Source organism: Anas platyrhynchos, chromosome 1, assembly GCF_047663525.1.
Source record: "Anas platyrhynchos isolate ZD024472 breed Pekin duck chromosome 1, IASCAAS_PekinDuck_T2T, whole genome shotgun sequence".
NCBI classification, from domain to species: Eukaryota; Metazoa; Chordata; class Aves; order Anseriformes; family Anatidae; genus Anas; species Anas platyrhynchos.
This window is the reverse complement of record NC_092587.1, coordinates 37,764,967-37,788,600: the sequence shown is the minus strand read 5'-3', so window position 1 is coordinate 37,788,600 and position 23,634 is coordinate 37,764,967. Positions and strand designations below refer to the sequence as shown.

General features: G+C 39.0%; 1 protein-coding gene across 2 annotated transcripts in view; it reads right to left on the bottom strand.

The window, feature by feature from the left end:
• The window catches only part of MYRFL (myelin regulatory factor like), a 44,086-nt gene extending 22,160 nt beyond the window's left edge, over window positions 1–21,926 (bottom strand). The window contains exons 1-10 of one of the 2 annotated variants that reach the window (XM_013096851.5): window positions 21,589–21,925; window positions 14,882–14,972; window positions 11,167–11,234; window positions 10,814–11,072; window positions 9,417–9,508; window positions 7,378–7,525; window positions 4,769–4,964; window positions 3,612–3,688; window positions 2,210–2,320; window positions 1,548–1,638 (exon numbers count right to left, since the gene is read on the bottom strand). In XM_013096851.5, coding sequence (XP_012952305.4) covers window positions 1,548–1,638; window positions 2,210–2,320; window positions 3,612–3,688; window positions 4,769–4,964; window positions 7,378–7,525; window positions 9,417–9,508; window positions 10,814–11,072; window positions 11,167–11,234; window positions 14,882–14,972; window positions 21,589–21,634 — 1,179 coding nt within the window. In that variant the 5' untranslated portion in view covers window positions 21,635–21,925. Of the gene's footprint in view, window positions 1–1,547; window positions 1,639–2,209; window positions 2,321–3,611; window positions 3,689–4,768; window positions 4,965–7,377; window positions 7,526–9,416; window positions 9,509–10,813; window positions 11,073–11,166; window positions 11,235–14,881; window positions 14,973–21,588 lie in introns of both variants that reach the window. The other variant, XM_038171913.2, reaches the window with a different exon arrangement.
• Between the last annotated feature and the right edge of the window lie 1,708 nt (window positions 21,927–23,634).

Here is a 23,634-nt window from a genome sequence, read left to right as displayed (position 1 = left end):
TGCTCTTATCACTGTTTGCCACAATTAGAGCATGATCTGATATGCCTGATAACCACTGGTCAGCTGGTAGTTTTGTTATGTTATACTTCAGTATGTAAAGAGCCAGCACAGGAGCCCCTTTCTCTCGCAGTGCATTTGCACAGCTTTGCCACTTTAAAGGAACCAGTGGCTGGCTCATGTTACCCTGCCACCCACTAAAACCCTTTCAGACATCTGGAAAACTGCCTTTTTTTTTTTTTTTTCCTCTAGCTTTCCTGCTGACATTTTCACTACTTCAAATCACAGCCAGTGTTGTTCCTTCTGCTTTTCTTATTTTTCTTTGGCTGGAATAATGGGCAGGTTTGCAAAGTCCCATTCATTGGATTCCTGTTAAAAAACCGTGCTCTCACATTGTTCAAATTATTATTTGAAATAAACATTATTCATTGAAATTTTAAAAGAATCTAACATTAAAAATTGAGAAAAATGTAAATTTCTAAAATCTTTCTAACTCTTCTGGAGTTACCCAGATTCCCATGTATGATTTGCATGAAAAACAGGCCAGAATAAAAATGTTTTGGCAGCCCTAACCTTCCCTTTGCAGGGCCTTCTCCAACCAGCTCACACTGGAGCTCTGCACTTTCTCACTTTTCAGACCCTAACCCTTTCTCTAGATAGTGCCCAGGTACAACATAGACCCTTTGTCTTTGGCTCACACAAAAGAAAGCCCACCTGTAAGCTCTGAGCAGCTCTCATGTTCAGCTGGAATCCCTTTCTAGCCCCACTGATGTTTCATCTTTCCACTTTACCTCTCCCTTTAAATCCCAACTGGAACCCTAACCCAAACTGTAGGGAGGAGCTATGTTCCTGCACGGCATTTAGCTTAAGCCCAAACAAAACTTTGCTGGGACTGAAGACTTTCCACAGCACTCTCCTTCCCTCCATAGCCCCCGTTACATTACAGCACTGGGTTTTTTGTCTCTTCCAAGTCTAGCTCTAACTTTGGGTTAAGGCTGAATATTAAAAGGAGAGCTTTATTTTTCAAACCTCTTATCCACCTAAAGGTTATAAGGATGAGAGACAAATTCTTACATTTATTGTTTTGAAACATATATTACAACCACCAAGTTAAGAGCTCAGACACACTGCAAAGTGCCAGTCATAAGTCTTCATCTTCCCAGAGCTACTTCTTTGCTTGCACTTTTTTTTTTTTTTTAAATTCTCATTGTCCCTTGAAAATTAAGTATTTACCCAATGAAAGCATTTATCAAATTCCTAGCAAGTACAGGCAACTCTTTAACCTCAAAGGAAAAACAATCTGGAAAAATCAACATACTCTGTATTCACAACAAGCTTTCTTTTTAAAGTCTTCTATAGCCCACTTTTAATGTTTTAAAATCCTGTTAATTATAAGATAGCAATCTATTCATAACATATGCAATTGTTTGTGTTTTTTATCCATATTTCTTATTTAATGGTAATTCTTTTTTACATTGGAGAATCACTCCTGATAGTTTCCTGTGGGTATTAAAACAGTAAACATGAAAGTAATATAAATTTCTACCTACCCTTACAATGATCTTTTCAGAGACATTTGCAGACAGCAAGTAGAATTGATCCTGAGAGACAGCATACAGTCCAACCACCAGCATGAAGTATCTAATTTGAAATTGATTTAATGAAGAAAAAAATGAAATGATGCCTTGTTACAGAAGAAAATAAGATGTTTTAAACACTACTGCTACTGCTGATACATAAAAAGAGAGACAGAACATTTTCAAAAATATGTTTGTTACAAGATGAAAGAGAAAATGTTTGTACCACTCTCAAGTAATATGCTCTTTCAATCACCCGAATCACTGAAAATGAACCAAAAAAAAGTCACAAATTTAAGTAATGAAGACTTAAAGATGAAGAATCCTCTTTCTCCAGAAGAAAATGTCTGTTATTTGGGATGGGGTCATTTGGCTTCCTCAGTATCTCAGCCAACAACACTGGCTAGGATTTCCTGAAATGATCTTTAATGATGAAGGTATTTTATTTTTTCACTTGTTTGTTTTCATATCATTTTGTGACTCGAGAAGATAAGCCTTTAAGCAGATATGAAGTATCACAGAATTTGAAACAAATAAATCACAGTATTTGGCAACACTGAGATTTTTAACACACTTCAGCTCCACTCTAAAGTAGATGTTCTTTTTTCCACTTCCCACACACAGGCCAACAATACCTTTGGTCAGGATTAGGCTTCCCCTTTTTTCTCATGTTATTTGCCGTTGTTTCACTGAAATGCAACCTTCCCAATGTTACTTTAGTGATCTGGTCGCCTGGGAGATCAACTCTAAAACAGGAAAGGAAACAAGATCAAGGAAATAACTATTTAGAGATCTACCTGGATCTACCCAGATTTCCTCAGGAACATTAAAACAATTTTAAAAAAAGATGATAAATGAAAAAAATAACAGTGGTACCCCAGTGAAAATGCAGCAACACTGATTTATAAAAGTGCATAAAAATCACACTGATCTTGTCAAAGAGATAAACATACACGATAAAAGACCAGGAATGAGAAGCTGCTCTTATTAGCAGGAATCTTTGCTTCCTGGTAAGTTTGTACACAGTCGTGAACATAATAAAACCATATGTGCAATATATGATGAGAATTTGTTGCTTGCCAAATGCAACATTGCTTATTATTGGATTTGAACTTAACATATTAAAATTATAAAAAAATTTACTGCTTGACCTTTTTTCTTCATCTGCATTTAATTTGTCTGTCTGAAAGTATAAAATGTACATATGTGTCTCAAATACATAGTGGCACCACTCTCGTAATAAATAAGATTAATCAGTTTGCATGGAGAAAGCAACAGTCCACATACCACCTTCTTGTCTACCATAAATGAAAGTTCCACCATCATCACACATGAAACAATTGACATGCACCCAGAATCTGCTTTTCAGTATGTAAAAGGAATAATAATGCTACGATAGAATTAAGTGAAAATCTAGCTCTTTGTCCAAGCTCAAAGTTCATTTTTTTGGAGATTGTATATTGCAGCCTTTATCCAAACACTGTCCTGTCAAACTTGACAATGTCTTATCTTTTTCTGCTGTAAGGCTTATTCAATTATTTTTAGAGAACAGACCAGCTCCAACAGGAAACACTTAGAAAAAAAACAAATACTGGTTCTGCTGCTGACTAAGATGCAGAAGAATGGCAGACAGTTCCCAGGAGAAGTTGCATGTATATTTCTATTTGGGCCAATTCCTGTTAAAAGCACTGCACATATATCTCATGTCCCTGTAGTCTCATGAGAGCAGGAACACTACTTACAGTTCTTAAGACGGGAAATGCATCCACCACCCAGCCCCAGTACCATACAACAACACTGCTAGCTGAATGCAAGTATACGGGATGGGCATTTGTAAAGCTGCTGATTTTTTTTCCTTAATGAAGGGAGACCAGGTATATATCACTACAGCAATTTTATGTACTCATTGGGAACAGAATTTGAATAAAGATCAGAAGATGACTTAGAGATACTATGAGTTTCCAAGAAAGAACTACATCAAAGTTCAGCCCACTCTATTATCGAAATAAAATGGAATATATTTCTCAAAACTCTTACCTAACAGGATGGAAAGTTTTTTTGCTTCGATCTGTCTGAGACTGTTCAATAGCAATAGTTTGATTTGGAGACTCCACCTATTAAGAAAAATCAAAATGACAAGAATACTAAATTTTTACAGATATAAAACTTGCAATAGAAATGAACAGGCAAACTGTGCAATCTCTCTCATTGCTCATGTAACTTAGTAGAAAGTAACATGGGAATATACACCTACTCAACTGACACTTGATCAATGTTCTGTTCTAGCTAGTCTAAAGTCCCAAATCATTCTTGCAAATAATTTGAAAGAAACAGAAAATAGAAAAAATGATACAATAATTTTCAAAAGAACATTTAATTTCTGAGTCTTGACTGTTATTGGCTTGTTCTATTTCAAATCATAAATGTCATTTTTTAACATGAGAACCAAGCCTACATAAGGCAGTAAGTTATTTTAATGTAAATTTTGGTACCTTTCTGGAATAGTACCAAGCAGCACTTTGGTGCACAGGGGAACACATGACAATAATACTAATTTATTCTGCATTCATGTTTCAGAGAGTATTAAGCAAAACAACTACAGGGATTTTTTAAATAACTAAATTTTGGTAGCAAGTAAAAAATGGTAAAATCTTTCAGAAATAGGAAAATCTCATATTACTTCTCTATATGCAAGATTGTGGACCCATATTGGCCAGAAAGAATTTGGTTCTTTAAATGAAAATTGAAAACCTGGCAAGAAGAAACTGGGGTATTGTGTTGGTTTTCTACATGTGAACAGTTCAGGAAAAACAGATTTGATTCTTTTTTTTTGCTTTATGGTTTTTTTTCAACACATCTTCTTGGTCAATGGATAGGCTGGCCACCTACACACCAGCTGGCTTCACTGCACTGCCCCCAGAGGGAGGAAAACTTCAGCCAGCAAGAGGGAAGTCACCGAAACCACGTGTCAGACAAGCATTATAAATTTCAACATGTACCAAACACAAGCAACCATAAAACATCACTCCCCCAGAGTACCACACAGAAGTCATTAGTAGTTTTAAGAGTTGTCTTTTGCCAGTTCTTGGACAAAAATGATTATGAAGAGTGTTCACTTCAATTATTTACCTTATTATGTGGATAATCACATACTAACATTAAAAGTAATATACACAAAGAAGATAAATACTTGCCCTTATTCCAAAAACTTTCAAGTAAAACTTTTCTATTGGTTTCATCCCTAGCTGAGTTTTGACATATTTTGGATGTCCAGTGATTCTAATATGGACTGTGATTTGGAAATGATTTTTCTTCTGGCACACAAAAGCATCATCCACTGCTGAAAAATTAAATCCTTTGTCTGTGACAATGTGATATTCTACAGCAGGTCTACAAAGACAAGAAGAAAGAATAGCAACCATAAGTACAGATATATTTGTATCTCAAGTTCCTACTTTTTATGTGGACTAAAAATCCCTCAGATTTTTACTGACAAAATGAGAGTGGAAATACACCTTTACAATCACTGGTTCAACAGTTATTTTCTTCTTGGCCTCTTAGAGGTGTAAAAATGAAAATGCATGTAAAATGCGGTAATTCTCATCTGACACATTAAATGTTTGGAAACCAGAGGTGGGAAAGCTTACATAATCCTCACTTACAAATCTGGTATAAAGGAACTCTGTGCACCAAACCTTTTAGCACATTCAAGAATTTATTACAACATTGCTATAAACAACAGAGCTGAACTACTGCTGCAGACAGCAATGTGCTAACGAAACAGCAAGATTTCCTATTTTTTCTTCAGTTCCCACACCAAGATCTTCTGCAGAATCTGCTAGGGTTAAATAAGCCTTTACTCAAACTAAAAACAAAGCTGTAGATAACTATGGACAGACCTTTATAAAGCTCTTCAATAATATTTTCCATCCCACCCCAACTAACAAAACTCTTCCATTTATTTCAAAGGACCAATCTGTCACCCAAAGAGAAGGAGTATTCTGTCCTTATAATTCATAGCAGACAAGGAAAGATATCAAAAGATCTTTCTAAAACAGCCAGTGAACTCACCCAGCAATGTTCTCTGATTTAGGTGATGGGTAATTCTGAAATAATAGGACTACATGACAAAGCTCTCTTATATGGACATTGGCCTGTCTTGCTAATGAAAGTTGGGTGATGATGATCTCTTGTCTGATGCTACTGCGAACCTCTCATTAACACAACTAGTGAAGGTGGCTTTTCAGAGCTTATTTGCACATCACTGGTTGGAAGAATCAAAATGTATTTACAATTTACAAGAAATGTACAGACTGTTATCTTTTTTATCTTTTTATAAATGAAGAGTAAGAAGTCCCTTTCAAACAATCACAAATTACCTGGTGCAGGGAATAGAGAGAAAACCACTTCAAAACTATGAAGTCAGGTTGCCGTTAATTCCTATTCCTACTCAGAACAAATCTGTGCACTGTGCCATAAACTACAGGGCATCTTGGAAGAACAGCTCTGCCGTTGACCTCACTTAAATCTAATACTGACTTCCTCTGCAAGTAGTATCTTTGGTGCACAGTCATGGTAACAACACATGTATTTGGATGTTTCAATACTCAGCAACACATTGTCTTATCTCTGTTGATACAAGCCACCAAGAAATGTAAGTGTGGAACTTCAATTTTAAGTATACGGGAGCACGTGGGGCAAGGAGTCTCCCACCATTAACTCACAGCTCAAATGAAATGAAGGCACAAGAAGAGTTGAAGACCACCTCCGTTTAGAGGTACAGTTCATATCCCAAACATATCTGAGGTACTGTGAGGTTTCTTGGCCCATCCAGCTCCCAAGTAGTAGAAAGGTGCAAACACTGAGTTGTCTGGTGCAAACACTGAGCTGTCTGCTCTCACATCACATCAGTCCCTCGGGAAAAGGGCTGTGATGTGTATTATCCTGATCATACAGTGCAATAACAGGGAGTGTCAGTGTCCAGCAATGACACTGATAAACTCCAATCTGCCATGAGTACTTTAAACAGCTTTAGCTAGAAGAAACTTAAAATTTACTAAGTCCTGTGGAGAGAGTAACAAATTGTTTGCACCAATCCTGGGGCATAGAGCAGACACTGTAGAAGGGCTTTTGTTAAAAGGGATCATGCACTAAATACTAGAATGGAGAAAACCTGAGATGTAAAGTGAACTTGGAATAGCCTTTCACAGATCATGAGGCAAAAAAAAAATGGTTTACAATTTTGATTTATACAGAAAAACTCTAAGTCTTTCACTAAAGAGTTGCACATTATACATATATGACTATAGTTATAACACATTGGTCATGTGAATCCAGAAGTAATACAGGTATCTTCTGTTTCCATTTCATTAATGTTTTAGGCCATTATATGCAATATGTTCAGTAAGTACTTTCACAAATGTGCTTGACAAAAGAAGCAAAAACTACAGGTATTTACATTAAATTATTTTTTCTTTTGCTCCTAAATCCCTGAAAGGAAATCAGAAAATCTAGCATGAATTTCAAGCAGTGTTTAAAGTTCTGCTTATCTGATACATCTGCAGATTCATAACCCACCACTGCAATACCTCCTTCTCCAGTCTTATAGTCAGAAAGAACAAGGAATGCCAAAAGTAGCATTTATTGCTGTAAAACCACAGGACCAGGAAAATAAAATAAAATAAAATAAAATAAAATAAAATAAAATAAAATAAAATAAAATAAAATAAAATAAAATAAAATAAAATAAAATAAAATAAAATAAAATAATACACTTTTTCCAAGTGCAATCTTCAGTGCTTACAGTTTTTCATAATTAGAGTTAAATAAGCTGTTCCACTGAGAAGTTTGGTACAGTTGCCATGTTAGAGCTTGATAGCATTTCTCCAAAGCAGCATTCTGTCCATCACTGTCATATTCTTGCACCTCAACTGCACAGTCCTTAAGAGTTGCTGTAGAGAGACAGATACAATTCACTGATTGTTACTAGCAAAAAATCCTGCATTAAAATTTTGATATATTTACATACATATAAAGCACCAAAAAAAAACAACAAAAAAAAAAAACCACCACTAATGCACAAATATATTGCAAATATATTTAAATCTTATTTTCCTTTGCAGCTATTCCAAAAGATCCTGCTATATTCCCTTGTCACACAAAGTAAAATTTTTACCTTTCCTAATTGGCAAATATTGTACAAGTAGCACTTCCTATTATCTCCCAAAGGATACATAGTTTCTCTTGGGAAATCATAATAATAATAATTAAAAAAAAAAAAAAAAAGCCCACAATGGAAAGCTAAACATTTTATTCCAAACCACAAGTTATCTGCAACATTGCAAGAAGCTGTGCAAAGAGCAAAGTGGGACAAAGACAAATAAGTGCAGTGAAAGAAGCAAAAGAGTTACAGATGTTTCCCATTCTCTCTAGTACAGGTTTAAACTGAATATACCCCAGCTCATTGCAGCAGGTACTTAGTCTGAAAGACGAAGATGCAGTTTTCCAATAGCAACCACATTTACTACTGCGTCTGGTTAACTGGTTAAGTTTACTGACTATATATTATAGCATTTTGATATAAATAGGGTCAACCATAATTCATTGACATATTATACATTTCATGATGACAGAGGAGAATCTGGTAAGAGAAACAGATAAATTGAGTGTGGTAAGGATGGGAGAAAATATGTCACTGGGCATATAAACTAAAATCTTTCCATGGCCTGTGGCAGCATTTTAACAGAGCCTACTGCTAAAGCAATAATTTCAGGCCCATGCTTCATTTGCAAATTCCCATTTCTGAAATATAATCAGGGGCAAACATACTATTAAAGAAAATAATAAAGAAATTCACATCTCATTCCTAAAAGATCCCCACCATGACATTTTTATTAATTATTGTGTTCTTCTTCCAATTACAAAGGAGTCGGAGAGATTTTATCATCACAGACTCCCAAAGAAAGCATATTTCAAAGTTGTATCTTTAAGTATTAAAAACAGCAATAACAATATTAGCAAGAGAAGTGTTTGCACTGGAACTACTTATCTTCTTTTTACAGGAGTGACAGACTCAGAGAACTAGTCACACTCAAATAGCAGGTACCAAAGGAAAACTAACCTAGTAAATCCACTTGCCATTCATTTAAAATGTATACATACATTTAATGCTTAAATATAACTTACACTGAAGAAATGGCATGAAACTTTCAGATTTTCCACTAATAGACGAGGCTGAAAATTCCTCAGATAAATTGTTTATTACAAACTGTTGATTCACAGACAGCCTCACACTTCACAGAAGCTGATGCACTTATGTACATGGCTGATAAGATTTTTTATAGCAATTGGTATAAGCTTAGCATATTTATCTTGATAAAATACTAAGTTAATTTGGAGAAGGGGTAGAGAACACAGGTTTTACTAACTTGAACAATTTTCTACACTTTGTAGAAAAAATACACAGTTGATAAATTGTATCATAAAGGGAAAAATGCGATCTGTTCTCTCACCCACTACATTAATCCCCTGCTAAACTAAACCAAGTTTCTTTGCCCAGTGCCAAGCAACTCAGCAGAGTATGGTTATCATCTGCAGGCATGGAGAAGGGCAGAGTATTTTGTTTGGGGGGTAGTCAGTAAGCAAAGACCTCTAATACTTCATCTCTCTTTCCCAAATATACATAGGTCCTTATTTAAAAAAAAAAAAAAAGTAAATTGTTCCAAATTTTCTAGTAGAGTACAGATTGTTAATACCACTACCTTTGCAAAGTCACTACGACATGTGCTCTTTTACTTGTCTGCGGTATGAAACATTAATTTCCATCTTCACACATCTGCTTACCTTGACTGCAGCTGTTAGGCCAGACTGGAGGATCACTGTTATCTCCCAGTAATTGTGATAACTTTCTTTTTTTGCCTGATGCTGTAGAAATACTTTTTTAAAAATACATTACATTACTAATTTCAGTTGGAATACAGATACTACAGTCATTATAAGAGAATACCCAGGTATCTCATTCTAACTGTATTGTCGCCCAAATTTTGATTTACCAGGAGGAGGAGATTGTTTTTAGCTTTTTTGATCTGAATTATGCAATTTTCTCTTCCAAACATAAATTAGCATATTTTTAATTTTGTATGAATAGAGAACTTAATCTCTTCAAAACCTTACAGAGTGCGTATGTGATAGGATTTTATTGTTTTCTTATATCTGCATTAAAATCACACCATTTTCTTAAATATTTTTTCTTCCCTGAATGTGAACTCACTTTTCTTATACAGAAAACAAAAAACAATAGCTATTAAACTAACGCATTAATGATGACATCACTAGGGAAAACAGGTAGGAAACAGTTTTCCCCTTTCACAGAAACTGAAATTTCAAAATCTTCTCCTTTCTGCAAGGGGGAAAAATCTTATTCCAAAGTTTTGATATTATAAAATATAACATGGAATATCCTGGCAGATGTTTACGCCTTCTGGAAGTGTTAAAAAAAAAAAAAAAAAAAAAAAAAGGCAAAGCCCAGGTCACAGACTGTCCTAAAGATACTGAAGAAAAGAAAAAAAACATAAACAGCCTCAACAGGAAATCTAGGCCCAGCTTCCTTTACCCACATCACCAATGTAATGTGTAATTGAGCTCCCTGCAGAGCAGGAGACAGAGAATTTGCAAGCCCAGGACTAACACTGATGAATTTGGATTATCTCCCAACAACCAGGGAGGTCCCCCTCTGGTATGCATTGGTCAATTCATTCTTACTAGATGTCATGGTTGGATGTCTGCACTACCCAATGTATTTTAATTAAGCATCTGGAACATGTTGGTGGATAAATATGGCAGATGGTATATGAATACCATTTCACTTGCTTACATTGATATGACAATTTTTTTCTCTCATGTCAAAACACTTTCAAGACCCTCACGGACAAATCTCTGTGGAAAGCATTGCAAAACACTTAAATATTTTTATAATCCAGTTACTAACTACTTGTTGATCCCTCTTTAGGCTTGTAACTTTCTTAAAATTGAAGTCCATTCCCACACATTGTAATCCTAATTTAAATCAAGATGTTTAAAGAACCCTAACAGAAGCGTATCAAACATGTCTAAACACTGCCACCCCGTGGAAAATCCTGCACCCACAGGGATTTTACACCAGCCTTTAACCACGTTTTCTATCAGCTCCATTTTTTTTTCTGTATCTGTTTCATCCCTTGCATAAAGGTTTTATCATTTACCTGGAAACCTGAGGTACATTTGGTTGGAAGTATGAATAATTGAAACCCAAAGAGCTGGAGGATGTAGAATTATTCCATGGAGGCATGGTATTATCTTTCTTCAGACAGGAGCCTTGGGGAATGCTGCCAGGATGCCCACTGGCGTTAGGGTCAGGAAAAGTCTCCAGGAACCTGCAGGGGAGCCTGCTGGGTGCCACAGCCGATGGACATGGGAGCGGAGGCTGCTGCCCACTTGGCCACGAAGCATCATTCCAGATGGCTGAAAGAGGCAGACAGACAAGAAAGGAAGTAGAAAGAAAAGGAGCTGGAGACCTTCCCGCTAGCTTAGGAGAGGCAGAGTTCACGTCACCTACTCTTGAGCTGTGGTGGAGAGCATGCTTCCGACCCAGAGTCTGGTGGGGAGTCTGGCAACTGGCTTTGCCTGGGGATGAAAAATAAACGTTAATTTTTATTGGGAGAAAACGTTCAGGATGACCACAAGAGAATGCTAAAAGCAGTTGGAGGGGGACCACCAAGCTACATGGAGCTCACAACAGCTCCGTTCTGTCTACACCACGTTTCAAAGAGCTGTAGCATCTTCAGCTGCTAACTGCAGACAATTCTTAAGGGAACAGTTTGGCCACAGCACTCACAACCACTACCAGATCTTAGGCCATATCACAGCACCTCACATGCCCAAGAGAGGAGGGAAGCAGGGGCTGCCCCAAGGGTGGGAAAGGCATTTGTCTGATTTGAAACAAGAGCTTTGTACAAGCTCAGCCAAAAAGATCTAGAAGCTTTACATAGAGTTTTCATGGGTGATAATCTACCCTCCTTCTTCTCAACCCTACACAAATTTTCTAGTTCCATTTAAAAAACAATGAGGGGGGACACAACAGGGACGACAGAGTAATTAATATCTTTTATGTCTAAATCACAAAAGAAAAGGTCCATCCCAGCAGCCCTCAGAAATGAAAAATTTTAAAGGTGCACTGGAAAAAACAGGCATGGTTTGGGCAGCAGGGGCTGCAGGCTGCACTGAGGGGAGGCAGGCACGAGCTGCCGGGTACTGGTCCTGGCAACCTTCAGCCAGTTCTGTTTGACTTCAGCCAGTTGCAGCTGGTTCCAGCCAGTTTGAGACAGTCTCAGCCAGTCCCAGCCAGTTTCAGCTGGTTCCAACTGGCCATGAGCTACCCCTCGCTTGCTAAATCTAGCACCTCAGCACTCAGCAGCGCCCGTGTCCCACAGTGGCACGGGTGGGCGAGCGGCCATGCAGCTGAGGCAGCGAGCGCCCTGTGAGGCAAGGCTGCGACCCCCTGGAGCAGGGACGTGCCAAGGGGATAGCAGGGTCATGAGTGACCCATGGCAGAGCCAGGAAAAACAGAAAAGGGTGAAGAGTGTCAAGGAGGAGCTATTACACCCCACTACCCCACCATAGGCCTCCCGTCACCTCACAGGAGACAAGGAGGGGAGTGGAGAGCAGGAGAGGCAGAAGTGCTCAGCTGAAACTGAGCCCCAGGAAGTCTGTGTGGAGGAAGTGTATTTAAGTGCTTATGTTCTCTTTATCTCAGTAGCCGAGTCAGTGATCAAAAGTTTGTGCTAATTGGTAACAAATTTATGAAACGAGGCTCTTCTAACAAAGAGCGCTCACAAAACGTGGACCCGTGCAGCTCCACATGCAGCACCGCCACCCAGCAGCTTCCACGTCACCCGCCGTGAAAACGCCCGCTGAGTAACACTGTGCTGTGCCAAAGGCAGGCAGGGCCGGGCTGCTTTCCTCTGCGTACAGCTACACAAGCAAGAAGCTCATCTCCCAGTTCACATTACACGAAGCAGGAAGCTGGGTCCTCTCAGGTTTTTATGCTGACAGCCAGCACTGTTTCACAGAAGTAACTCACTCAGCTCCCTGGTGTCAGGCAAGGTCTCTGCGTGGCACAGCACCTTCAGACCCCCAGTGGGAGCACGGCAGGGAGCAGGTGCACAGACAAAACGAGGTAGAAAGGCAGTTATGTTCCGAAAATCAGTAGCAGAGCCAGGGCGCTGGAGGCATGACAGAAGAATCCTGGCTGGGAACCCAGAAATTACATGTGATCCACAGCCACCTCCTTGCCAAACCCCATAGCCAAGCAGGAAAGATTTCTCTTTTAACAGCCCTGCTGGGAGAGGTCATTATGAAAGCACAACAACAGAAGTACGCTTTTGCCTATCTCCAATTTTTAAAGTGTTCCTTTTTTTTCTTTTTTGTTGTTGTTGTTGCTGTTACTCAAAGACATAAATCTCTGTAAACAAGAACTGCTTTCTTTGTGAAAAACTTCAATAACGCTGATCTGTACAAGAACACATTTGTCTATGCTATTTTACTGTGTACCTTCCTCCTGATTTTCACATGGAAAGCAAACACTTGCTTGCCTGCAGCTGACACTGGGAGCTTTGCTCTCAGTTTATGACTCAACTCATGTCCAACAGCTCAGCGCATCCCCATGTTTGGGGTTTGAAAAAAGTTTCTTGATTATTTAGTCTTTAGCCCATATGCTTGATTATGTTATAGTATATATTTATAGTATTTATTGTAGCATATGCTCTGTTTTGCTTTTACACTTTTAGAATTTCTCCTATCAGACAATGTAAAGGAATACTGCCTTAGAGAGAGGTGGAACTAGAGCATAATTTAAGCTAAGCCAAGTCCTTCATGAGTAGTTCACAGGAACAAGCAGGTGTTTCCACACTACATAGCAAAACCACTTCATTGCATTGAAAATGGGAAGAGCATAAGTCACCAGCAGACTGCTACAGCGAGGCTGGGCTCCTGGCTTTAGTCAGCTGAGGGCACAGGGCCGTCACATCTCATAACTATTTTATTTCAAACTTTTCAGATCTTTATGATTGTGTTTTCGTAGTAGTTTAAATGAGAGAAAATCCTATGCCAACTCTCGGCCACTTAAAGGACATATAAGGGTTCCTCAATTGCATTAGGGATGATGGAGGTTCAGAAATTGGCTCCTAACCCTTTCAAGCATTCCTATAAATTGTAGGCTCAAACACTGCTTTGAAGCTCTTTTAAACAGATTATGTCATTGTGTTTGCTCATGCTTAGCACTGCAGCTATAATGTCCACGTAATGTACCTAAGCTACATGATACCAGATATGTACATATATATTACTGCTATATGTTTTTGTGTACAAAGGCAACAGTTGCACTTTAAAGTTGTCTTAAAGGAGTTTGATAATCTGTTGAATCTGATACATGTTTAGTCATGCTAAGAACAAAAGTTATGAGTATTTATATGAAGCAGCCTCTTCATTCTTCTGTTATGAGTGTGGCCAGCGAGAAAATCAAGTCATTATTCATGATTTAGAGCAGGTAGAAGCCTATTTAGCCCACTGTAAGTAAATATGTGCAATGCCAAGTATGTACAGAGTGAAAGGTCCTGTGAGCCATTTAATTACTGTAAAAACATCCACTTTTGCTTTGCTCTTGGCAAGTGTCAGCCCATTAATCATAGTTTACATTTAACAATCATATGACAGTTGTCTAGATGAAAGATTTGGGTTTGAAGTCTTGATAGATCTGCATTGTATAACTTTCCACCCTTAACCATGACCCTTCTCATTATGTAGCCTTTGTAACTCTGAAAACAAGTCTCAGAAAAGATTAATGGACAGCTTCTTCGTTCTGAGGGAATCGTTAGGATGAAAAGAGTAGACCTGTTCCCCTCAGACATGGATGTTTACATTAGTCTCTCAATTTATTATACATTAATCTCATTTACATCATTTATTCTGAATGTTAACACTAAAGCAGCACTTGGTTATATTAAAAAATAACAGCTTTGCATTTAAGGCCATAATTAGTATAACAGTTGTGAATTATCCCAGACATCATCATATCCATTCGGTTGAACTATAAAACCAACGTATTCTATTACTATCTGCAATTTATATTTCCAGCGCTTACGCATTTTCAACTAAGAACACCACACCACAGTCCTATTGAAATTAAGAGATTTCAGGTCTGACTGTTGCATTCAGATTTTATGAATGTGCTACTGAAAAAAAAAAAAATAATAATTTGCTGCTCTAATACTTACAAAGTTCCAAACTCTAAGTCACTACTGATGAATTCTTCCAGCATACTTGTATCCACCATGGGGTTCTCCAAGGCTCTGTGGACATCTTGCCCTATAATTAAAGAAGTCAAGAAGACAAATTCTGAGTGAAATTTGTACAGTCATCAGTACTTTAGACTAAATAACGTTGCCCAATGTCATGCACAAGGAAAACCAAATCAGTCCTGTCCTAGCAGAGGTGCAAATCTCATGTGTGATATATGGGTTACCCTTTTGTTTAGAAATATAGTCACTCTGGGGAGAAAAGATGACAGGAAACGCAGAGCAAAAGAGAGCATACAGGGGAGGATGCAGATTATGGAGCAGCACCAGGAAAACACCAGTTCGTATTTCTCAGTAAGGCCTCACTGAATTATCAGAGCAAGAGGATGAGGGGCTCCCACCTGAAACTGGAAAAAAAAAATAGGTTCTGAAGATAACTTCATACCCTTTTATATTGGGATCAAAGTAGGTGATTGAATCAAAGCTCAGATGTTGTCTCACAGAGATCCACTTTCTGCATTGGTACTCCAGTGAATTTCTAATAGTTTTAAGCTATTCTAAAATAATTTAAAAATCCATTGTCCTGAAGTTAGATTAAAGAAGCAGAAATAAAGCTTTAGAAATGTTAAAGGAATTGATGGCTTTTTATTATTTACCTAGAAAAACAAACAAACAAACAAACAAATAAACAAAACAAACAAAAAACAGCCCAATAATATGTTAAATGTGTTAATGAGCAGAAAGGTTGAGTACTTTGTCCTTTGCTGCTTAGTTACTGAAGGCTATAAACAGATTTTATGATTATAAAGTCTGTGGAATTCGTGAGTTCTTTCCTAGCAAGTCAAGCAAGTCAGACGGACCTCCCCTTAAAGAAAAGAAAAACAAACAAAACTACTGCGCAGGCTCCCCAGCTTTCCAGCAAGCCTTCTATAAACACAGGTGTGTCCAGTCAGAAAGCAAGCAAGATAAGGGAGTTTAAGTTACTGCTTGCTCCAGTCAGCCACTGGAGCTGGATAGCCCTATCCCACTACTACACAGGATAAAGTGGAGTAGCCTGTAAATCAACAGCTGCGTGTCTCAGCCCCAAGTGGCTGACACCAGCATCATAGAAGTCCTAAGGTTTCTTCTTTCTTTCTGTTGTCTCTGTCTCGTGTGGTTCTTTCTTGATCCAGTGTTTAGACATTGTTTAACTGCAAGCAGCATCTGATACCCAATTTGACCACCTTGCACAGGAATTCCCCTGTGTGTGTGTGTCTTACTACATAAATTCAAGTTGCTAACAAATGTTTCCAAAATAGCTTTGTGAGCACAAGGGAATCTAGGTTTACTTATTGGTGCTACAGGCTGAATTCTAGCTGCCATTCACCGTGAGATTGCAGCTTGCAGGTGTGCTGGTAGGTTTTTACATCCAAACATACCAGCAATGTATACAAAGCTGCTTCTCCACACCTCAGAGAGGAGCAGATTCAATAGGCGTAGCAGACTTACTTGCCTCAGCAACATTGTAATATGGAAAATCTTGAAGCAGTAGCAAACAAAGCACTTTGCAAAACCAGCTTGAAAGTACACAGGGGCCTGGCTTTCTTCAACAACCTCCCTAAAACTTGACCTCCTGTTCGAGTAGCCTGGCCCTCATGCATAATGAAACAGTCCTGTTACTAATGTGTTTTTTCCTGTTCCACAAAACCAAGAATTGCTTTATTTTGACCAAGATCAGAAACAAACTCTTTTGAAGTGCAGCTCTGAAACAAAAACGGACAGGGTCTTTGATACGGGCATCCCACAGTCCAGAGATTAGCCCTCCTGCTCAGTGACAACAACAGCAATATGCACCATTCCCTCTTAACCTCTACATTTTGCTCTAACAGTTAAATGGGTAGGAGGAGAAGGAAGGAATAAGTAACTCTGTGCTGGGAGAGGAAGGAAGCACATCAGGAAGACAGCCCACCGCCAAGGAATTTCATGATGCTGATATACAGAAGAGCCACACTACATTTGGCTGTAGTCCTGTAGACCTTAACTCTAATAACCATCTTTTTTTCTTTCTTTCTGCATGTACTTTCCTTTTCTGTGCCAGCCAGTGCTTGCACTGGCATGTTTCAGCAGAGGAGGAGCTGCTGGATCATATGCAAATGTATTTAAAACACTGGCATCCATTTCACAGGCTTTGAAACATGGTAGGCACTTGAAAGATACGGGCTTGGGGATGATAAAGCACACTGACACTTTGACTGGGAGTTTATTTACTGTTCTTGTTGCTCCCTGGTAGTGTGCAAGCCAGTTACCCAAAGCCACTACAAGGGCAGAGAGCTGTGTGTATACACAGATAAGCTCTGCTGAGAGGCCCCTGTGAACATTCAGCTTCCTGCACCAAACCGCATGCCTGGCTCAGTGCTGCCAGGGGATGTGCAGCATCAGCAGCCCTTATCAGCAGGCACACAAGGATCTCTGCTCCCAGGCCACACTCCACAGCGCAGGCTGCCCAGCCATCCTCTGGGAAGCGTCCGCACTGGGTGACTCGTGTCACTGTGCAGAGGACTGCCAGCTCCTCCAGGAACCAGCAGAAATAAGCTGGAGCCAGTGAGGGGCAAGGGGAAATGCAAAGGCAAGGCACTGGGGCTTCACACAGGGCTGCTCACAGAACAGACTGCAGTCAGGGGCAGCATAGGGCTGTACATGTATGTTGACCATTTTTCCATCAAATATCAAACAGATATTCTGTTGCTCTGTCCCTTTTGATCTGAAGTCCCAAACTTCTCTTCCAGCACTGCCTTCTGTTTCCCTGTCCATTCCCTGCTAGCCTGCCCCTATTTCCAGCCGCTCGCACCCCAGAGTAGACTGATCTCTGTCCTTCCTCCCTGTCTGACAGTGACTAGGTTCATACATCTTTTTTTGGCAGACACCTCCTTTTCTCCAGCCAGGAGGCTCCAAAGTTTCCCCTGTACGCTTCTGAAGCCAACAGCTGCAGTCTCAATCCCTCAATCTCCTGCCTCGGTTAATTCTCTCAGCATTTCCTCGCAGAGCCTTACTGCATTTAAATCAGTTGTCTCCTTTTCACTAGTATCTAATGCAAAGTGAAGGATGGGGGGCACAGAACCAGAAACTCCTTGTGGTTCTTTTTATGTCCTTCCTGGAGTCGCTTGTTCCAGAGAAAGTCACACACAGGTCTGAATTTGGCATGAAGCATGGTCGCCGCTTTCCACATGAATACTAAACTGATCATTACTTGACATTAAAAGAGATATGCCAGGAAGTTTCTAGCCAACTCCAGCTATTTGTTGTAAGAATTGTGTCAAAACCTCAGCTATTCCATCAGGGGACAATCCTTAAATACAGCTGGAGATGTGTAAGTGGCTCATAAAACACGATCAATGCCAAGTATTACTTGCCTTGTGAAGGACAAATTCATAAAGCTTGTTACAAAGCCTTGCATCTTGAAGGAAATGTTTTCTTGGAATTAATAACTAATATTCATCTGGAGATACTGTACCACTAAAACACTTTATGGGCCACTATAAAAGCTCAGTGAAAAGTCCAGCTGAGCTTCATTAAGTTAAGTCTTGCAATAAGGTAAGTCTTACTCAGGGGGCGGATAATTCCTTAACTTCCTTCATGCTAAAAGGATCCCAAGTATTGCTCACTATTTAAATTACTGAATATCATCCTGTTCATTTTGACTGGAACAGACTGGAGTCATTGATAGAAGATGCTCAGCCATCAGGGCAAAGGACACGAACCTCAGGCACATGGCAGCAATGAGTAGAAAAGGGTTAAGGAAAAAACAGCTTCTTTCTGATGGCACTGCAACCTGTGGGGATATTCCACAGACCACAGTTATTCAATGGCAGGAAGATCTGCAACACTCCAACAGGTAAGAAGTGAGCTTGTGTCATGTTAGGCGGCTTTTCCCCAAAATGCCAACATTTTCCAGAAAAACAGAAATCTCACAGTGAGTCCTTTTAAGTTGTCAAGTTATCTTTTACTCCTGTTTCAATCTTTCATCCTTAAAATGGTAGGAGAGGCCTTTGTTTTTTTAAGTGTTTCATGTTTAATGGCAGGTTTGTTCTGTGGCTTAATTCAGATAGATTCAGTGTTATCCACACAGGAGCATGAGTACAAAGAGAGGTGGTGATCCACTGTTAGGAGACTTCTTCACAGAGGGCACTGAGGCCAAACACACATTTCAGACACCTGAACGTAGCTTCTAACAACAGCAAAACAGGAGAAAGCTGAATTTAACAGCGCAACTACTTTGGCCTTCATTCTGTGTCTCAACCTATTGGTAACATCAGCAAGAATAGATTGCTCGGCTACAGATGGACACGCAGAAAAACTGGGGAGCTCTGGCCTCCCTTTGACAAATAGGAAGTTACTGATTCAAAAATCTAAATATTTTAATAATAAAAGTATTTATTTCAAGAGAAATCAAAGATCAAGTATCTAGTGTGAGAGGAATGAAACGAGACAGAAAACTTTCAGAACAGCCACTCCACAAGAGAAAAGCCATTTTCTTGAATGAGAAAAAGACAGGTCAAGTCCCAGCTAGAGTCACATCTAATCTAAGATCTATTGATTATTGAAAGTAGTGATTTACAGGAAAAACAATCGTTGCATTATCTCATTTTCCTTGAAAACTTCTTCAGGCTGTCCTTCTCAATACTGCAAATGCGAGTTGATCTTATAATGAGTGTCAGAACATATATGCACTGTTAGGAACTAAAGCAACAGGGAAAGTGGGATTCTTTTTTGCTCATGAATTTCAAATAATCCTGCAAAACATTTTAAATGTGCTTAGTTGCCAGCTGATCCATTTGGAAGCCAAAGCTGAAGTACTGATGAATCAGAGACTTCCTCAGCGGCAGCATTTGAAACTTGATATTGCAAGACTCAGCTGTTTTGTAGCCTTGAAAGACAATGTTCCAGCTGCTATGACTAATCTCAGAGGCCACTAAATCAGACTTAGCAGTTTATTGCTCTTGTCTCATTTGGAAGCATTCTAAAGCCAAACCACCAGCCGTACTGCTAAGTTGGAAAGAAGCAGTCAAAGCTGCCCTTACTTTCAGCGGAGTGAAAAAGAAAAGACTGCAAACCATCCTTTAAATCAGCCTGCTCCCTTTTCAAATTTACCTGTGGTTTAACAGCAAGAGGTGTCTAGCTACCTACATACTGAAAGCAAGAGTGATTAGCTTCTGTAGCCTTGCCATACATCCAGTGTCAGTGTCCAGACAGTGAAACAAATGTCATCCCCTCATGTTGCATCACCTTAGCAGACCTTTGTCATATTCTAGTTCTACACAGCAGAACCACACGATATTACTAAAGGAACATGACTTTCCAAAATGTTTCATTTTTTCCGTGATTAAATGGAATTGACAGGGATTCTCCCCACCCATACAGATGTTCTACCTAACTACCTTCTAAAGAGAGTTAAATTAGTCATTCTAGAATTGCAATTAGTACAATTACAATTAGTAATTCTAGCTAAACAGCTCGCACAGCTAAAATCCCTGATATATTTTCTACCATCATAGTATCGTCACAGAAGTCAAACAAACCCAGCCCGCACTTCCCAGAAAGCCATTTCCCAAGGAACTTCTTAAAAAGTTTTCTGGTGATCAGCTTTTTATGTAATTCATATCCAACACTATTTCGAGTATTTAACAGCTATGCAGTACAGTACTTGAACAAATAGCTTGATAAAAACAAATATCTTGCTGAAAGCAAAACCAAGTTTATTAGTTTTTGATCTCTGCGACTTAAAGTGAACTTATGAAACATGGTATGGATTTTGTAATATCCATAAACAACACATTTGTCTGCTAGCAGCCCTAGATTGTGGTTTGCTGATTTAAATTTCTTGCCTTAAAAACAATTCCTTGAGGAATGCAGGCAGACCTTCATTTCCTAGACTGAAATCAAAGTCAAAAGTTAGGAAGTTAGAGCTGCCACCTTTCACCTAGTGCTAGCCAAAAGAAAAAAATAAAATAAAATAAATTCTGGCAAAGAATGTTGACTGTTTTAGTCAAATAAAAAAGGTGGTTATAGTTAAGACCCATAACAGATGATGAATACCTGTACAGGTCATAGAAGGAAATAATTTATAATTAAAATTTATTAAGGAATGTGATAGAAAGCAAATTTTGTGGTAAGAGAAGCAAGACTGATGGGTGCTGCCTGAGTGTCAAATGACTTTGGGCAAAAGGCATAAGGACAGATCCCAGACAACCAAACAAAAATATTGGCTTTTAATTTCTCAGATCCAATTACAATCAAATAGCTTCAGAGGAATTTTGAGTGGAAAGAAAACCCTCTGCAACCTGACTTGATGAGGTAGAGTAGGGAGGGAGCTCCCCAGCTTCATGAAAATCACTAGGGCTGCAGAAGGGATAAGTGGTGAGGAGACCTCGGCCACTTCCTGGTTTTCTTCCTGACAGTTCACAGCACCACACCACAGGATCCACCTTTCCTTGTTATTCTCCCCAAAATACCAAGAAAAACACACTGCAGTGCATCTACACCACTTGTACTGTTTCTTTTCGGTGTTGCATTAAATGATACTTTTGTATAAATAGAGCTTCTGTTTGGGGGCTTTTGTTCTTCGTCTTGTCTTCAATCAATCCCAAACAGTTGCTGTATTTTTGCTGCCACAACAAATTGTTAAGACAATCCCTTAAAACTACTCTTACCTTCAAAGAACTGCTGCAGGGCTTCATTTTCTCCCACCACATCCATGACAAGCCAGGAGAAACGTTTTGCTTTCCTGCTGCCCGAAGAGTCCGGCTGAGCAAAACGCGCTGTTTCTCTTCCAGGTGATCACAAATGCATGAAGGAGCACATCGTGCTTTTGTCAGAGGTTTCAGCTGACTTCATCCCGGCTACTATCATTCCTTCCTAACTAGCATCTGGGATATATTTTAACCCTGCTACATGTAAAGAAACATTTGGTAGGACTTTTGAGGCAAGGTGAAGGCGATGTGCTCTCCTCAGTTTAGTATGCTTAGTGTTCTCATATTAGGGACCTTTGGTCCCAATCCTAATCACAATCACACATGCGCAAAAAATGCAGCAATAAAAATTACTTGTCTTGTCTCTGTACTTTCACACAGGTGATGCAATTATAAGTATTGGTGAAAGACCAAGCGCTCTGATAGCTGTAAGTGCAGGGCCATCAGTGGTTTCACCATACGCACCATCCCATCTAAGCAGCTGAGCACCAGGCTATCCAACTGCTCGAAAAAAATCGTTGTCTGGCAGCACAGTTGCCTTATAGAGAAGCAGACCTTTTACATTATTAAATTACAGTTGTTTGTCCCAGGTAGCTTTGAAAAGCCTATGGGAAGGCTACGCATTCAACTAACGTATTTAAGGCCAGCAGCAAACTTTCACTTTCTCTCACTTGGCCTTTGCATACCGAAGATTGCCCCTGTTGTGTCATCCATAAGCAAAGAGGAGAAAAAAATATTCAGGTATGTTGAGTAGGTATCTGTAAGAGACATTTGGTTATAAACAAAAGCTTCAATGAAGTCAAGAAACGTGGAATAAGGCCATTTTCTAAAGTAGTTGCATTCACCAGGCAAGTAACTGTTGTGCAGTTGTTACAAGCCCAGACACTCATAGTGGCATGGGTTTCTCATGATAGACAGCTTATATTAAAGATATAGAAAATAATTTAGGGAACAAGATGTGAAAACAGAAGCAAACTAATCGATGCAATCAAGCCAAACAACCATTACCACCTAAGCGGTACATCTTTGTAGTCCCTAGTACAAGAAAATAGCCTCTTGTATAATAAATTTTAGATACATTTTGTCTTGATGCTATCATGTATAGAAAAAAATCTTTGACTTGTTTGCTTAAATGAGCAACATTTGTAAAGGATTATTAAGTCAGAATAACAGCAGCTACAAACTATCATTTAACTACTATTAGATAATCCTGGAAACAGTTTGATATCTTTATGTAAACTAAGTATTAGCAATATTTAGGAAGCATTTCTGAGTCAACAAATACAATTTGTTTTCTAAGACTGAATAAAACCACGTTCCTTAGCTTAACCAACCTAAGAAACAACCTGTTCCTAACAGTTGAGGCTAGAATTCTTCCATGTTTCTACAGCAGGAACCAGTAGTAGTATCTACCCAGTGACAGGAGATTGACAAAAAATATTTAAGACTGAAATTGCCTGAGCTGGACATAGTCGATTACTAGTAAAAGATCTGGGCCCGGTTGTTTGTTTTAATCTTGATATGGAAATGCCTGGTTGATGCTAACACTAGCAAAGCATTTTCAGGCACTTATCTGTGCACACAACACAAATATGGTATTAAATTTTGCTCTTCATTCTATTTATTTTTTTAAAAATGGTGAGGACAACACATTCCAGTAAGAAAGTGATGAAAAAAAATGTTATTTTTGCTTGGCATCAAACAGAAGAAATCTGTAACCTTTAAGACGAGATGCTTCTTTTTAGAGAACTTCCATAAGCTTCCATTTTATGTTTTTGCGCCTTCACCGGCCGCTGCTTTAACTGCATAAATCGTTATCATGATCAAGACCTAGTGTTTTTCCAAAAGGGCTTTTATATAACAAGTCTACCTGTTACGGGTTTACGTGGCGTGGCAAGGTTTTTTGGCAGGCTGCAGGGGTGACCTAAGTGAGAAAAGTCCAGCAGCTGCCCCATGTTAGATAAGCGCCAGTTTCAGCCGGCTCCAAAGGGCCCTGCCTCTGCCCAG